This window comes from Podarcis pityusensis (assembly GCF_964106645.2).
Source record: "Podarcis pityusensis genome assembly, chromosome: 14".
In the NCBI taxonomy this organism is placed as follows: Eukaryota; Metazoa; Chordata; class Lepidosauria; order Squamata; family Lacertidae; genus Podarcis; species Podarcis pityusensis.
The window spans coordinates 9,289,205-9,306,678 of NC_138039.1; the positions used below are offsets into that span (position 1 = coordinate 9,289,205).

Genomic DNA, 17,474 nt, shown 5'->3' on the forward strand with positions numbered 1-17,474 from the left:
TTTGAGCTGTGAAAAACTCAAGCCTCTTAGTGTTCTTCCCTTCCTACCAGATTATCTCCCCACATATCATGGGTTGCCATCACAGTTTTGGAAATTATAGCTGAACTGCTGGGATTGGGAATAGGGCCAATGGTTAAATCAATAAACACCTCTTCTTTAATAATACTGAAAGTTAATATGCATATGGGGATATGTGCCAGGCATATAGAATTATTATAAGTTATGCAAGTATATTGGAGGCTGAACAGGAGTTATGACTGCGATTTATTTATGGCGAGAAAGATGATTAATTGGAGCGAATGTGCCATTTCTCTAGAACAGGGCAGTCCAACTTTTCTTACCGAGTGGGCCACAAGAGTTATTCAACACAGAACTCTCGGGCCACACGCTGAATTTAATTTCCCCCATCGTAAATTAAAAGGGTTCACAATATATTTAATATACACAATATATTTAAATATATGAATTTTTAAAAATATTAAACAGAATTAATACACAATCAGATGGTAAGGGGAGAGAGACGTTATGCTGGCCACATAGCTGCGATAGCTAGGTTTGTTAGAGCGTGGTGCTGATAGCACCAGGGTTGCAGGTTCAATCCCCGCATGGGACAGCTGCATATTCCTGCATTGCACAGGGTTGGACTAGATGCTCCTCAGGGTCCCTTCCAATTCTACAATTCTGTGATTCAGGCAATGGCTTTTTCCACCTGCCTTGCCCCACCCTCTAGCCCCAGGAGCCTGCAGAAGGGAACTGCTGCTGCAGGCATTATGTATATGTGTTGTTGATTTTTTGAAGACCTGAACAGTGTGGAAGATTATGAGTCATGAGGATGGGGAGCGTGTTTGTATGAATTCAACAGTGCTTAGTTAACTTTTGGTTGCTGTTTGTTAAAGCTTTTAATGCTGCTTTATAGATTAAGAATGCTGTGAATCCTATAATATGACTTTTATTGTAATTTTTTATTGTAATTATGCCATTCAGCTTTTTTTCGAGCTGTTTTGTAAATAGTGTCTTATAGATTGTAATTGTTTTACTGGTGTTTTCTTAATTATTCTATATGGTTTATGTTGTATTTGTGATGTTATATTAGGTTATTGTTGTTTATTGTTTGAAAGCCAGTTTGTGGTTCACGTGAATGAAAAGTGACATGGAAATAAAATCAATCAATCAATCAATCAATGACGCACACACACAAAATATAATTTTAAGGCTTTAAGATGTTTTTCCTTGAATGTTGCCAAGGGCCTTGCGGGCTGGACCGCCCATCTCTAGAGCTTTTGCTTTTGTTGAAACTGCCAAATTCCTGGAGAAAACATTTAACGGATCGGCTCCTATGTGTCTCTGCTAGAGAATATTTTTACTCCTCAAGGATACCATCTTCGCTTCTCCCTGGTATTGTTAGTTATATTTATGTTGCCCTTCCTTCGAGGAGCTCATGGGGATGCATAAGAAAACTCCTCTACATTTTATCTTATTTGTACCCTGCTCAGGTAGGACTAAGAGCCAAGAGATTGGTCCAAGGTCACCTGGTGTGTTTCATGGCTGAGTGGAGATTTGAACCGGGTTCTCCCTGGTTGTGCTCTTCATACTCTAACCACTACCCCTTCTCTGGTAAGCCTGGCAAGCTTCAGTAGTTGAACAAGTTTCTCATGTAGGCAGAGAGCCATGGTTGCATTTGAACCTCCTTTTCCCCAAAGTGTGAGCACGAGGCACATATTGCTTGTGAGGCATCTGATCGGCCACTTTAGGACTGGGATGTAGGCCTTGGTTCAACCCAGAACAGCTCTTTTTGTGGATTTGTTTGTTGTTTAGTCATTTAGTCGTGTCCGACGCTTTGTGACCCCATGGACCAGAGCACACCAGGCACCCCTGTCTTCCACTGCCTCCCGCACTTTGGTCAAACTTATGTTGGTAGCTTCAAGAACACTGTCCAACCGTCTCGTCCTCTGTCGTCCCCTTCTCCTTGTGCCCTCCATCTTTCCCAACATCAGGGTCTTTTCCAGGGAGTCTTCCCTTCTCACAAGGTGGCCAAAGTATTGGAGCCTCAGCTTCAGGATCTGTCCTTCCAGTGAGCACTCAGGGCTGATTTCCTTAAGAATGGATCGGTTGGATCTTCTTGCAGTCTGTGGGACTCTCAAGAGTCTCCTCCAGCACCATAATACAAAAGCATCAATTCTTCGGCGATAAGCCTTCTTTATGGTCCAGCTCTCACTTCCATACATCACTACTGGGAAAACCATAGCTTTAACTATATGGACCTTTGTTGGCAAGGTGATGTCTCTGCTTTTTTGTGGATTTAGCACCCTCTTTACAACCTGTGCAGCCATTTTCCTGCATTTTACCTTATATTCAGATAAGGTGCTGAACTTTTGTGTGCTTTTCTACCTCTGTCTCACAAGGAGAGATCGGAAGCTTTTGCTTCCATTTTCAGTAAGCAGCAGTTTAGTGTTTTGTCTGAACCCTAAACTGTGGTTAATCTTAACTATGGTTTGTTGTTAGCTGGCTTCAGTCAAACATACTAAAGAATTGCCACATTTATCTGGGTTTGGATATAGTGGTAAACTTCAGTTAATTTGAAGATAGAAGCTAGGTTTTTTCCCTGATCTTCCCATGACTCCTCCTTCCATACAGCAACAGACTTTCTACCCAACTCATCTTTTTGTTTGTTTCCATGGCTTAGTCAGTGCTTTTTCCCACAGATATTTGTGACTCATGATTATGATGAATGCTGTTCAAGGAGAACCAAAGTTTGGAACTGTTACTGCACAGTACTTTAAAAAAAAATATTATTCCTGTGACAGAAAAATGCTTGGGCCAACTCTGTTTAGGACAAGGCTGTTCTGCTTTTTGAAGTCATGCAGGAAACATCTCTTCCTGCCACGAGAAACTGCACATAGCAAAATTCTACCTTTTGCACCGCTGTTGGAAGAAAAATGTGGCCCTCCTGCCTTGCTTGACATCCCTGAAAAGAGACCGCTGTTTAAAGGGCTGTAGTTTGTTCCAGTAACCTGCTGAAATAGAATGGGAAAGAAAATCTGTTTACTCTGCATTTGTGTGACCGACGCTGGAGCAATTTGTTTGAGGACTGCCGCTTCTCTTTGGGATTTAAATGCTGAGAGGGTGCCTTCGCTGCCTGCTGGTGGGCCCTGTAGCCTTCTGACTCTGGCTAATCAATAGCACCGCTGTCAAAGCTGATCTGGACATTTCTCGTGTGTTTTTGGGCTGCTGATCTGGTGCTCTCCCCATGAATGCCGTTTGCAGGAGGGGAAACAAGAGCGGTGGGGAAAAAGGCATTGTTTGAAAAGGCCAGTGCTTTTAGTATGTGGCACTATGCACAGTAGTGTGGCGCGGGGGCGCTGTGGGTTAAACCACAGAGCCTAGGGCTTGCCGTTCAGAAGGTCGGCGGTTCGAATCCCCGCGACGGGGTGAGCTCCCGTTGCTCGGTCCCTGCTCCTGCCAACCTAGCAGTTCAAAAGCACATCAAAGTGCAATTAGATAAATAGGTACCACTCCGGCGGGAAGGTAAACAGCGTTTCCATGCGCTGCTCTGGTTCGCCAGAAGCGGCTTAGTCATGCTGGCCACATGACCCGGAACCTGGACGCCGGCTCCCTCGGCCAATAAAGCGAGATGAGCGCCCCAACCCCAGAGTCGTCTGCGACTGGACCTAATGATCAGGGGTCCCTTTACCCTTTACCTTTACACCCAGTAGAGGCAATTCTGCTATAAGTTACATTTGAGGCAAGCTTATTGTCCACATTCTCCTTGCAACTTACAGTTTTTGTTTTGTGGCGCCCCCCCCATTCCTTTCATACACCCAGTAAATCTTGCCCTTAAAACAAGCTGTTGTTTCATCAGTTGCTTGACTTTTGCAACTAGCTCGCTCTTGGGTTCACAACTCCAGTACACCATGACCTTTTCTCTAGGTATTTCCCATTTTTCCTTTCCCAAGAGGTGCCATAAATCAGGACACTTTGTGGAATTTCCGTTCTGCTCAGAAGAGAGGAACTGTGCTCACTTAATAAACGGTTTTCTACTTACCTGTACAGCCAATGTGTCAGTATCTTTATTACTGACACATCCCTGGATTTCCTCTGAATCTTGTGCCTGTTGGTTTTTATTTTATTGCCGGTATTATTTCCGCCTGTGGAACTCAGTGCAGCATTTACAAGGGGCCCCAAGGGGTCTGTTGAGATACTGAGCCTAACTCAGAGTTGCTTAGCTTCAGTGTAGTGGCTGCATCATGTGCCTTCAGACTGTTTTTCACAATTTCTTCTACTTGTTTTCTCCAGTAAGCGAATTCCCTTGTGCTTCTGAATTGGGCAGGCTGATTTCAAATCTACTTTATAATATAACTGCAGGGCTTAATGATGCATGATGCGGATAACAGTGTGATTGCTCTTATTCTGAGATAAGTGAGTTGCTCTGATAATATGTCCTAATAACCTTGCAGAAAGAGATCTGGCTGGATCGGATCAGATAATAATGTTTGCCTACGTAGTTGATGGTTGCTGCAAAGTACATACATGCAGGCTTTCTGATAGTGACTTTTCAGTGTCCAGTGTCTGATATGCAAAAAAATGTAGCTTACTAATTCAGGTTACATTTGTCTTCAAAGGATTAAAATTCTAGAAATAACCTGTTGCGGTCTCCATTGGTGCACACTTCTGTGGGCGGGTGAAAAGTAATATTAATTGGCTGTTAAGCGTTTTGAACTCGGAACGGGCTGCTTTGCTTTGTCCTCCTTTTTGGCGTGGAGTTTTCACCCGAAATTGCTTATCTTTTTGAGAGTCTTTGTAGCAACTTGCTTGCTCTTTTCTATTTCCTTTAGTTAAAACTGCAGATTGCCAGGATCTTTCAATTTGGTGCTAGGAACACAGCAAACTTCTGTGTGTAGTTAACCGGTGTAAAAGCAAAATAACAGTGGCAAAGGTTGTTTCGAGGTGCTGTTTGAGGTAAAATGCATGCAGCAGATGTTCCTTGATTTGCAGAGATAGATTTTCCAGGCATTTTCTTCACAGGAGACCTGGTTGAATTGCCGGTTGCTGTAATTACCTGCAGGACTTTTGCAGGGAGGGGGCGGCAGTGTTTGCCATAGGGATGGCACACCCTGCCGTGAAGTAGCAGCATATTGCAGTAATTTCATTTTCAATGCATTGCCTCTCGTTGCACAGTTAAGTCATAGAAAATACCTGTGGAAGAAGTTGTTGGAGAAGTGTGTATGGTTTTCTCAAGGTGGTCAAAGTTTTTTGGATGTGCCCTCAGATGACCTTTAAGATGACTCTGTTCAGCTGAGGATTCTTCCTTGGGGAACCTTTCCGCAAGTCACCCACCTGTTACTTGTTGCCTCTGCTCCACCCAAATATAACGGAGGTTAGAAGGGACCTGCTTTAAGAGGCGGTGTTTGTTTCACTCCCGGGATCCATCCCAGGTTGTGGTATTCTAATAGTTCACAACGTCAGAGTTGGAGAGAAATAAACCAAGCTCATCCCACTTGAATAATCTGCTTTGTATGCCAAATAAAAACATTAGTGCCTAGCAAAGCACTGGCACTAGTTAATTAAGGCCATGCTTGCACAAGCTGCAGATAAGGTGGCAAGTCTGTTTCTGGGCAGTTATCGCTTCAGGCTGCAAGTGGGAGTTTGTGTGGCTGGATGCTTCCATGTGAAGAAAATTCCCTTTATGTAGATAATCAGCTTGTTGAGAAAGCACACTCCATGATAATCTTATTTTCTCTCTCTGGGATTTTTCTTTCTTCTTTTTAAATATATATATATATATATATATATATATATATCCCTCCCGCTCAGATTTTGGATGAAGGAACATTGTTGTGTGATTTCCCCTGCCATGAACCTCAGTCTGAAGCAGCAGAGCAGAGAAATGGGCTTCCCAGGTTGACGAGCTCCATGTGCCCCTCACTTCCCGCTAGATCAGCCTTTCTCAACTTTGGGTCCCCAGATGTTTTTGGCCTACAACTCCCATCATCCCTGACCACTGGTCCTGTGAGCTAGGGATCATGGGAGTTGTAGGCCAAAAACATCTGGGGACGCAAGGTTGAGAACCACTGCACTAGATCATGTGCAGAAACTGCCTTCTTGACCCTTGGTCTTGTCTGCTCAATCCGCTGGAGCCTGTCTTTGCACGCAGGGGAAGTGCCTAACTCACTGAGAGTTGAGACCCATTGGGACCCCTCCCCTGGTTTAGCCGGCCAGTCAAAGCTGTTTCCCGGAACGTGGCTGCTGTTGCCTGCTGACAGCTTCTAGGAGCCACAGGTGAGAGCCGAGTGCAGCGTGGGGACCAAAGATGGACAGACTACCCCAGAAGGAGCACAACATGTCCCCGCCCCCACCAGAGGTACTACCCCTCCCCAAACACCTCATACACAAAATGTTTATGGACTGAGGCTCTAGTCTGCTCCAACTCTCATCAACCCAGCCAACATGGCCAATAGTCATGGACCATGGGTAGCCAATGTGCCCTCTAGATGTTGCTGAACTTCAGCTGCCATCAGCCCCAGCCAGCTTAGCCAATGGCCAGTGATTATGGGAGCTGCGGTCCAGCAACACGTTGTACTAGCCCATCCTTGTACTAGCCCTTGAAAGCTTCTGCCATCTGAAGACATCTGAAGGCAGCCCTGTTTAGGGAAGCTTTTAATGTTTACTAGACTATTGTATTTTAATATTCTGTTGGAAGCCGCTCAGAGTGGCTGGGGAAACCCAGCCAGATGAGCGGGGTATGTATGTATGTATGTGTGAATGAATGAATGAATAAATAAATATTAGTCTGTTGCAACCAGACTGCTACTGCTTTTGGGTGCCTTTCCAAGGGATGAAGAAGCAGGTGTTGACCCTAAGCTCATTCTTTAAATGTGGTGTGAGTTACCGGATTATTGCAGGATTGACAGTGCGTGCAACTGCCCTGAAAGGCTAAAGTACTGATAATGCTAGCGGCAGTGGTGCGAAAGCTTCAGTATCTCTGGAGGGCATAGGAAAAGGCAGGAAGGGCATCTGCCTCGTCTTCGTTATGTTAATTTTTAAAGTAAGATCTGGTGTAGGGGGGGTGTATGTGCATCCTTTTGCATGCTCAATAAGCTTCCCAGATTGAAAAGGCAGGTGCTCAAACGTCAGGCATAGGCTGGGGTTGAAAGATGCCTTGCTATATTCAGCCCCTGGGAAGGTTATGTGAGGCTTCACTCGGCGCCGGGTTCACCCAGGGTCACCCACCGCCAAATAAAATGTGAGCTGTCATGCCTTCACCCCTCCTCTACTTTCCAGAGGCTCCTCTTAACATCTGCAGAGCTGTCAACAAAGGAGTGCAGATTCAGGTCATGCAAAAACGGCTTCCTGTCTCTTATCTTTCCGTTGCCCCATTGTGCAAATATAGTCCCTTGCATTTGTCCTGCATTTTCCTTCTTTTAGCTCTGAGCATTCCTGTCTTTAAAAATCTTTCCCCGCTTCCTCATTTAACAAAGTCTTTGGTTTTCCCCTCCCCTTTTATATAATTGCTGCAATCACGTAAGCTGGGGCGTGCTTATTCTGTGAGAAGGGAGCTCACATTCTGGGCTTAATCTTCCCGTGGATGAATTCTAAGCAGGTTGCTGGGTGACAGGCTGGGGTATAAAGTTATTATTTTTAATGGGTGGTATCCTATCTTAGTCCTACTCAGTGGACCCGATGAACATGGCTAACTTAGATCTGTTGACTTCAGTGAATCTGAGTTGAACTTGGCTGGACAAACTTGTTTTATTCTCTACTTGATCTCTGGAGTTTTTGTTCAGACCAGGATTTCCTTTTCCCAACAGGGCAAGGGGCGGGGAGCTTGATGGCAAGAGGGTGAAATTGGTACACAACAGAACCAACTGTCTTAAAGCTAAGTGTTGATATGCTCTGTAACGTAAGCTGTGTGTTGCGTCACAAATCCTGCAAGGAATGCTGTAGGCGTGGGATAGCAATAGCCAAGAAGCCTTCGCTGCAAAAGACATGCGGTTAGGGGAGTGAAATTCTATACACGCTTTTAAGTCCTGTTGAACATGATGGGATTTATTTCAGTGTATGCGTTCTTGGGATCAGGCTGGAAGGCTTGTGAGCGCAGCACCCACCATGGAGTGCAGACTTAACAAAAGCCGCAAGGTACTTTGTACTCTTCGTCCGATGACTGAACTACAACTCTCCATTTAAACCAAAAGCAAAGCTGTCACCCAAAACCTGTGTGTTTGTATAGAGATTATGAAAGCTACCAGGCTGTATGAGTCTCTGAAAAGGAGGAGATATCAGCCCTGATTTCCGAGAAGAATAAACTCTGTTCTCATTGCAGAGAGATGATCCTTAAATGCCTTTTGCTAGATGTGCTACGAAACTATGAAATTGTTTTAGAGTTGTTGTGTGTGTTTTGTAATGGTACCGAAATAGCACACTGTTATTTTGCATCATTTATATACTCTCCTCCTCAGGTTCCCCAAGAATTTGGAATTTCTAAGCAGAGAACAGGAGAATAGGGGAGCTAGGTGGGCTGAAGTGATGGGAACTTGCAGAATATGTGCCTCTTCACCCAGGCTTTTCAGGGTGGCTGATTTTGTTTTGACCGCCTGGAACTGATGAATTGCCACCACCTGTGCTGTCCTTTGGCCTGATTTTAATTTTTAATTTTTCAGACATAGTTTTCTTTGTGTTCAACTCTGGGATTGCACATAATAAAAAAATCAAATAGATATGGACAGCCATGAGTAAAGGACAAGGAGTTGCATCAGGCACTGAAACCCTTGCCTTGTTACCAGTACATCTCAGTCCCCATTGTTGGGCACCAAATTCCATGCATGGGACGGGACAGGAGACCATTCTACACTGCAGACGCAGACATCATGTCCAGAACCCTTGTCTTTTTTCATTCGGGAAGGTTTCATGTACCTTCTTTACCCTGGCTTATAGAAGTCTCGGAAGGTGTCTCCATGAAAAACAAGAGTGAGTGTCGTGAACGGCCCTTTGATCTTCGGATGAAGGGTGGTGTAAATTTAATAAATAAATGAATAAATCTCTGTTGAATTTTGATCCAACTTCCCATTTCCTTTGGGAAGGTACTTTCTCTATTCTCACCATCCTTCCTTCTGTTACGGTTGGCTTGCTGCTCAATTGGGTGGGAGCTTCTTAATCTTTTGTTTTTTCCATTAAAATAGCTTTCTCTTTGCCCACGCTCTGCTCATAATTAAAAATAGCCAGCAAATCTCTCTCACAGGGTTTTGGAGGGGCTACCGGGAGAGCTAAGCTAATCTCGTTAGGGCATTTCTGGCATTGCTGTGAAGTAATCGGATGCTGTGTCATGACAAGCGCCAAAAACTCAGTGGGTGTGATCTGGAAGGCGCTTTTTTTGCTGGGCGTCCTCCCCTCGCTGAAATCAGGCTGGTGCTGTGAAATTCCTTGCAGCCTCTTGCAATGCTGGAAGGACCCACAGCATAGAATTTGATAGGCTTCATAGAGAGCAGAGCTGCTTACAGGTGAAATCTTGCAGGGTAGGAAGCAATTGTATTATTACAGGGTTGCTGAACTGAGTTGGCTAGAATCTTGATAATATCCATTACTGCCAATTTGATTAGCACTCTGGTGTGGCTTCTAGGTGTGCTTTTGAAGATGCCAGTGTACATTTGAAGATGGGACGTGGGTGGCGCTGTGATCTAAACCACTGAGCCTCTTGGGCTTGCCAATCAGAAGGTTGGCGGTTCGAATCCCTGCTACGGGGTGAGCTCCTGTTGCTGTGTCTCAGCTCCTGCCAAGCTAGCAGTTCGAAAGCACGCCAGTTCAAGTAGATAAATAGGCACCACTGTGGTGGGAAGGTGAACAGCGTTTTCGTGTGCTCTGGCTTCTGTCATGGTGTCCTGTTGTGCCAGAAACAGTTTAGTCATACTGGCCACATGACCTGGAAAGCTGTCTGTGGACAAACGCCAGCTCCCTCAGTCTGAAAGCAAGATGAGCGCCGCAACCCCATAGTCACCTTTGACTAAGCTTAACCGTCCAGGGGTCCTTTACCTTTTTTTTTTTTTAAAAAAAAAAAAACACCTTTTGCTTTTGAAGATGCAGGATGGTTTTCCCCATGGAATGCACAAACACCAATACCACCCTTCCCCAACTTGGTGACCTCAGGATGTGTTGAGATTACAGTTCCCTGCAACCCTGACCACTTATTGGCTAGGGAAAATGGGTGTTGGACCCAAACATCTGAAGGGAACAGGTTAGGGAAGGCTGGTCTAAGCTTTAGCATCCAGGTACACAAATCCATAAGAACATAATAAGTGCCTGCTGAATCAGGCCAGTGGCCCATCTATTCCCACATCTGGGTAGTCATTGTGGCTACACAGATGCTTATGGACCCGGGCACAAGAACACTCTTCCCCTCCTGTGGTTTCCAGCAAGGGGTGTTCAGAAGCATATTGTTTCCAGGTTTGGGTGCAGAGCATCGCCATCATAGCTCCTCCTCATGTTTGACCAGTGCTCTCTTAAAGTCATCCAAATTGGGGGCATCACTGCCTCCTGTGTGTGAGAGCTCCATAGTTTATGCACTGCCTAAAGAAGTATTTTCTTTTATCCGTCTCAAATCACCCAGTGTTCATCTTCACTGCATGTCCACGAGTTCTAGCGGTATGAGGGAGGAGGAGGCAAACTTACTTTCTGTCTGCTACTGTTCTATGCCACGTACAATTTAATCCACCTCGATTGCGTCTCCTCTCATTCCCATCTGCAGCCATTCCTCGTAGGGGAGCCACTCCATCCCCTTGATCACTTTGGTTGCCCTTCTCCAAACCTTTCCCAACTCTTACAAATATCCCTTTTGAGGTGAGGCAGCCAGGGAAATGGTGTGAATTGTCATTTGCCCGAGTGGCTGCGACAAGTCAGAATCGCTCTGTAGATTACCTAGTAGGAAAGCTTTGCAAAACTCGGTGTTTCCTTTTTTTTTTCTTTTTTGGAGAACGGCTGTAGATCAACAACAGAGCACCTGCTTTGTATGCAGAATGACACAGGTTTGTTTCCTGGCAACCCAACGTAGGGCTGGGAGAGATTGCTGCCTGAAACCCTGGTGAGATGCTGCCAGTCAGTGTTGACTGTACTGAGCTAGATGGGCCTTTAAGCCCACTTGTGTTGTTGATTGTTGTTGCTGTTTTTAAGCGACAAAATAACTCACTTTATGAGTGGAGCAGTGAACTTTTAGGTCAGTGTTTGGAGACTTGACTTGCACACGACTGGAGGAGCATAATGTTTCTGAGTTGGCATGAACCAGACAGACAGGAAAACCACCAAGCAAATGGCTTGGCACAAGCACCGTCTCAACAATACAGCAGGTGACCCTGTTGCACCCAGTTTGTCTGGCCTCAGGCTAATGAGACAGAGGAACAGGAAGTGAGCAGAGGAGCCTCCCTTAAAAGTTTTCTTGCCCAAAGACTGTGTCTGGTCTCAGTAACTTCGCCTTGATGCTCCTTGCCTGTTACGCCAGAAACCCGAGAGTTAAAAAGTGGCTTTCAGAAACGGAAAACAAATCTCGCTTCCAAATTCTTCCTCTGTTTCCCCGAGCAGCAGCGATAGCATCAGTCCTGAGTAAAGTTGCAGCATCTCAGTAAAATCTAATCTCTAGATTATCTCTTGTTATTTGTTGACAAGAGTATTGCAGGCAATACAAAGCAGCAAACAGCGTAAATAGATAAGCATTGGCACAGCCGTATCAGTAAACAGTAAGCAATATAAATTTGTCAGTCGATAGAAGCAAAAGCCATAGCAGACACAACTAGCAGTGTGTGGCAGTAGCAGTGAAGGTATAAGCAGCACATGAAATTCAGATATAGTTTCAAGTATAAATAGAGCCAGAGCAAGCTTAAATAGAACAACAGAAGAGCAGTAGACACCTCCCCAGAAACACACAGCCACCCACTTGCAAGGAAATGTAGTCCCATGTCTCCAGCAAAGGCCCAGGCAAGGAAGTAAGAACCCTCTCCAATTGAAATAGAAAGGCGATTGAAAAGAAACGTAGGAAGCTTGCTTGTAAGAGCTCATTGGTGCATTTAGTTTCTCTCTACACTGACAGGCAATGGCTCTCTGGGGTTTCAGACAGGGAGGAAGCATGCCAATACTAACTTAATTAACTTAATTAAATATATCTGCTGACAAGGAGATTCGCCTTCTCCTGACAGCATCTTTTTTACCTTTATCACCCACAAGAAAGGTATTCAGTGGGCGCAGCTCTCTCACTTCCTCGCATTTCCATGCTGGAAAGAAAATCTTCACTGCTTTTTGGGCTTCCTCTTTGCCCTTCAGCTGTTGTTAAAGGCATACGTACCCCACCAAGTAGCATTGCTTATCAGCAGGACCCAATCCTCAATGTATTTACTTTCATTGACCTTTCAGTGTCACCACAAGAGACTAATGCTACTGATTTGTATTACTGTTGTTGTTTATTTGGCGGCGATTGATCGATCGATTCATAAAACTTTTGTCCAAATGGCATTCCTGAGATAGCTCAGTCGGTAGAGCATGAGACTCTTAATCTCTTGGTCGTGAGTTCGAATCCCACATTGGGCAAAAGATTCCAGCATTGCAGGGGATTGGACCAGATGGCCCTCACGCTCCCTTCCAAGTCTATGATTCTATCCTGCCTTTTGATTTGAAGACCCTCCAGGTGGCCTGCAAGAAGCGGGAACAGAGGGAACTGTCTTATGCAGAGGCAAACCACAGGCCCATGTAGCTTAGTATTGCCTGCACCGACTGGCAGCAGCTCTCCAGGGTTTCAGGCAGGGAACATTCACAGCCCCACCTGGAGATGCTGAGGATTAAACCCAGGGCCTCCTGCAAACTCTACAGCGTGCTAACCTATTCCCTTCTTTTCTCAGGACTGGAATTTAACATGGTACACCGAGAACCCAGACTTCACCAAGTGCTTTCAGAAAACCGTCCTCACCTGGATCCCTTGCATTTACCTCTGGGCTTGCTTCCCAATCTACTTCGTGTACCTCCAGCGCCATGACAGGGGATACATCCAAATGTCACATCTCAACAAAGCCAAAACAGTAAGTGGTGCATACATGCTCCGATGAAAATAAGGACGTCCCATTCCATAATCATAATTTTACTATTTAGACTCCACACATCTTACTGGGTTGCCTGGGTAGCGTCCAACATATATAAAAACATAATAAAACATTAAACATTTTAAAACTTCCCTATACAGGAATGCTTTCAGACGGCTGGGGGGCGGGGCTGTGTCGGATAACTTCCTACCCTCCAACATTTCTCCAATGAAAATAGGGACATCCTAAGGAAAAGCAGGACATTCCAGGATCAAATCAAAAACTGGGATGGCTTCTCTTAAGCCCCTGGAAAATAAGGACACTTGGAGGGTCTGCATGATATATATGAAAGCTAAAGTCTTCAGAATCAATTGTTCCACCAGCCCAGTCCATTCACTTGCGCACACAAAGCAGCTCCATATAAAATGCTGCTAAGAGACCTTCTCCCAATTCTATGTTTCATGAGGACTATTTATCTGAAAATGATCTTTTTCCCCCTTCCTGTTTCAGGCCTTGGGCCTCTTATTGTGGATAGTCTGCTGGGCAGACCTTTTCTACTCTTTCTGGGAAAGAAGTCACAACATTTTCCGAGCTCCTGTTTTTTTAGTCAGCCCTACGATTTTGGGCATAACAATGGTGAGTGAAAATGATGTTTTATTCTTCTGCAGCTTCATTTTAGCGGCAGAACTTGTTTTGTTTGTAACCAAGGACAATGGGGACAGCTAAAACGAACCGTTTCCACCTGTAGGAAACCTCATTATGCTTGTGTCCTGATTGTAAATCCCGGCAGTAGCTTGTTGCTGCCTTGGTGCAGCCTTACTAGATCGGATTCCTGCAGAACTCCTGATCAGAGAACCAAGGAGGAATGGTTTCAAAAGTTAATGGACTATGCGGAAGTGGCGAAATCTAATGCACTACAGCGGAAATAGCGAAATCTACAGTGATAAGAGACCAACTGTTTATGAAAGAGTGGAGACCCTTTTCGGACTATTTGCAATACTGTTATAGTCAAATGAAAACACGGGCAGGGTTCGAATCACAAGTGCAGAATGAAAACAATGATAAGTGAAATAGAAGATAATTGTATTAGATTAAATAAAAAAATTCCTTCCTGTAGCACCTTAAAGACCAACTAAGTTAGTTCTTGGTATAAGCTTTCGTGTGCATGCACACTTCTTCAGATACACTGAGATTAGATTTAGATTATTAGATTAGATTATTAGATTTAGATTATTAGATTAGATTATTAGATTAAAGTTTGTCATATAAAGCAGTAGGTATAAGGTGGAAATAAAAACATCACTGGAGTAAGGGTGGGAAGTCAAAATTATAAGAAAAAACGTATGTTGAAATATAAGTAAATTTTTAAAACCTGTGAAAATCAATAAAAACTATGTCTTAAAAAAAAAAATACAGTCCAAAATACAATCTTGGAAGTCAAACGGAATCTGTTCTGGAAGTCCATTTGACTTCCAAAACATTCGGAAACCAAAGCGGGCTTCTGGTTGGCTGCAGGAAGCTCCTGTAGCCAATCGGAAGACGTGGAAGCCACGTCGGACGTTTGGCTTCCAAAAATAGTTTGCAAACCAGAACAGTCACTTCCGGATTTGCGGCGTCCGGGAGCCAAAACGTCCGGGAACTAAGCTGTTCGAAAACCAAGGTACAACTGTAGATCAATAAATATCATAAAGTTGGGAGGTACCCTGAGAATCATCTAGTCCAATCCCTTGCAATGCAAGAATATATGGGGATATCCCATATGGGGATCGAACCTGCAACCTTGACATTATCAGCCCCATGCTCTAACCAGCTGAGCTGTGTCCAAGGGGAGGATTTGTGGCCTTGTTCTCATTTTGCTTTGCCATCATCGTTCTGATGGAACAGTAATCTCCTGCCCTTTGATATCTCCACAGCTGCTTGCCACATTTTTGATACAGTACGAGAGGATGAAAGGAGCCCAGTCTTCAGGAGTCATGTTGCTCTTCTGGCTTATTGCGCTCCTGTGCGCCACCGTAACTTTTAGATCCAAAATTATGCACGCCTCGAGTACGGTAAGCAGCCTCCGCTAAGCACAGATGACTCTTTGGAATCGTGAAGGGAATCGGTTGCTTGTTTAATGATTAAACTCGGGGTTTTTCTTGGCAATCTCTGCAGCCACACAAGTGAGTTAATGACCCATTAAACCTCATTCCGAAGCGTTAAAGGCCACTAAAGTGTGCTCGCTTTCCTTTTTGTTTGAAACTCAAATCAAAGCCTGGATGAGCTTGTCAAGGGACTATCAAAACGGCCCTGCAGCCTCCTTGGAAATGCTGTTTAGAGATACACACACACACCCCCCCCCCCCGACCAAAGCTGTGGGCAGCGGCTGTTGAAAGAGCTGGGGAAATGTTTTGTTCTTTCCCCTGATCATTATGCAGAGAATTTTCTGCGTTTTTATTTTTTTAAGATGTGTTAACTAGTGTGCGCATGCGGATGCACATTCTAGCACGCTGTAAAACGCAAACACTTCCATTTGCTACAGCTTTTTTACATTATTATTATTATTATTATTATTATTATTATTATTATTTATTTCTATTCCACCCATCATAAGCTCTCAGGGCAGTTCACAGAATAAAATGCAGGATAAAAACAAGTAAATAATGAAAAACAAAACAAGGCTTGAGGAAATGGTTTGTTCTCAGGTGTGTGCAGAGCTGCCTCTGAACATGGCGAGGCTATAGATCAGGGGTCAGCAAACTTTTTCAGCAGGGGGCCGGTCCACTGTCCCTCAGACCTTGTGGGGGGCCGGACTATATTTTTTGGGGGGAAATGAACAAATTCCTATGCCCCACAAATAACCCAGAGATGCATTTTAAATAAAAGCACACATTCTACTCATGTAAAAGCAACAGGCAGGCCCCACAAATAACCCAGAGATGCATTTTAAATAAAAGGACACATTCTACTCATGTCAAAACACGCCGATTCCCAGACCACCCGTGGGCCGGATTTAGAAGGCGATTGGGCCGGATCTGGTCCCTGGGCCTTAGTTTGCCTACCCATGCTATAGATTGTCATGGAATAATAGCCATTGGAATCCCCTTCTCTTCCTTCTCATTGGACTTCTCTAACCTCCTTCAAAACCTTCTAAAACTGTGGCAGTCAGCACGTTTTACGGCATACCATATTCCATAATGTGTGAAGACGCCCTTCTTTACCTCTGCCCCGAATCTCCTCCAATTTCGTTGGATGCGCCCAAGTATTGATGAGAGATTTTTCTCCATTTCCTTTCTCTACAACGTACGTTATTTTGCTGGTTTCTGTCAGTCCACTAACTGCAGCATTCAATGTCTTCTTCTAGGGTTCTGAAGTCGATGTTTTTCGTTATATTACATTCTACATCTATTTCACTTTGGTGCTGATCCAGCTGATACTGTCCTGTTTCCCTGAGAGGCCGCCTTTGTTTTCAGAAACAGTTCATGACCCTGTAAGTAATTTTGCCGTGGGAGGTGCCTCTCTGAGGGACGCCTGGGAATTTGCTTAAGTAGATTGCTTCTAATAATTTTGTGATTGATTGATTTTCAATTTTATACATTTCAATAATTTTATACTCATTTTAACATTTGAAACCTTGACTTCCTTCCCCTTTTTTCTGCGGTTCCTTAAATGTATTTTTTAACATATTCTGCATATCCAAATTACCATAACTTAATTTGCTCATTTATTCATCCACTTTAAATATATACTCCTCTAAAACTGCAGGCTATTACAGTAATCCTGCCAGTGTTCTTACCAGTTTTCTTCTAATAATTTTGTTTGACCATATTATATGCAAACAAATTCTTAAAATAAGAATTCTGGAACTCTCTTCTTAGAGTTTCCAGAAAGAAGCAAGTTTATTGGCCGAATTGTTGGTGGTGGTTTTATTTCTTAAAGGTCATTTTCTTCCTATTTTTCTGGTACTATAAATACTGCAGTGTGGAAACTTGTGTGTCTGTGTATCCTAAACTGTTGTTCAAAAATCTCTGCAAAGACGCTCACGAACTGGGAAGCGGTCATTTCTGCTATCTCGTTTGTGCACAGGCCTTCTCTCTGTTTCGTGGGATTAGCACCATTTCCCCGGCTTGACAGTTGTGATTTAGCTCTTAATTAGGTCCATAGTTGTGAGTTCTTATTTTTAGACAGTGATGTACCTTGCGGACTTAAATGGCCTCTGGTGGTTTATGTATTTGCTCAGCCAGACCATGATACTGATTTTAGTGAACAGGTGAGCTGGTTTGGGAGTTTGAGCTGGGACCGAGCGGCGGGATAAAACTGGAAAAAGAAGAGCAGTCAGCGCTATTCAGCTTACTTTTCCTGATAGTAGACTAGCTGAAATCAACGTACCTAACTTAGTCACAGTCATTAATTTCAGCAGGTATACAGTCGTACCTTGGTTTTTGAACAGCT

General features: G+C 44.1%; 1 protein-coding gene across 3 annotated transcripts in view; it reads left to right on the plus strand.

The window, feature by feature from the left end:
* The window catches only part of LOC308462916 (multidrug resistance-associated protein 1-like), a 74,270-nt gene that overhangs the window by 7,285 nt on the left and 49,511 nt on the right, over window positions 1-17,474 (plus strand). For all 3 annotated transcript variants that reach the window (XM_080980931.1, XM_080980933.1, XM_080980932.1), the window contains exons 2-5: window positions 12,867-13,043; window positions 13,554-13,679; window positions 14,957-15,094; window positions 16,387-16,512. In XM_080980931.1, coding sequence (XP_080837057.1) covers window positions 12,867-13,043; window positions 13,554-13,679; window positions 14,957-15,094; window positions 16,387-16,512 — 567 coding nt within the window. The remainder of the gene's footprint in view (window positions 1-12,866; window positions 13,044-13,553; window positions 13,680-14,956; window positions 15,095-16,386; window positions 16,513-17,474) is intronic.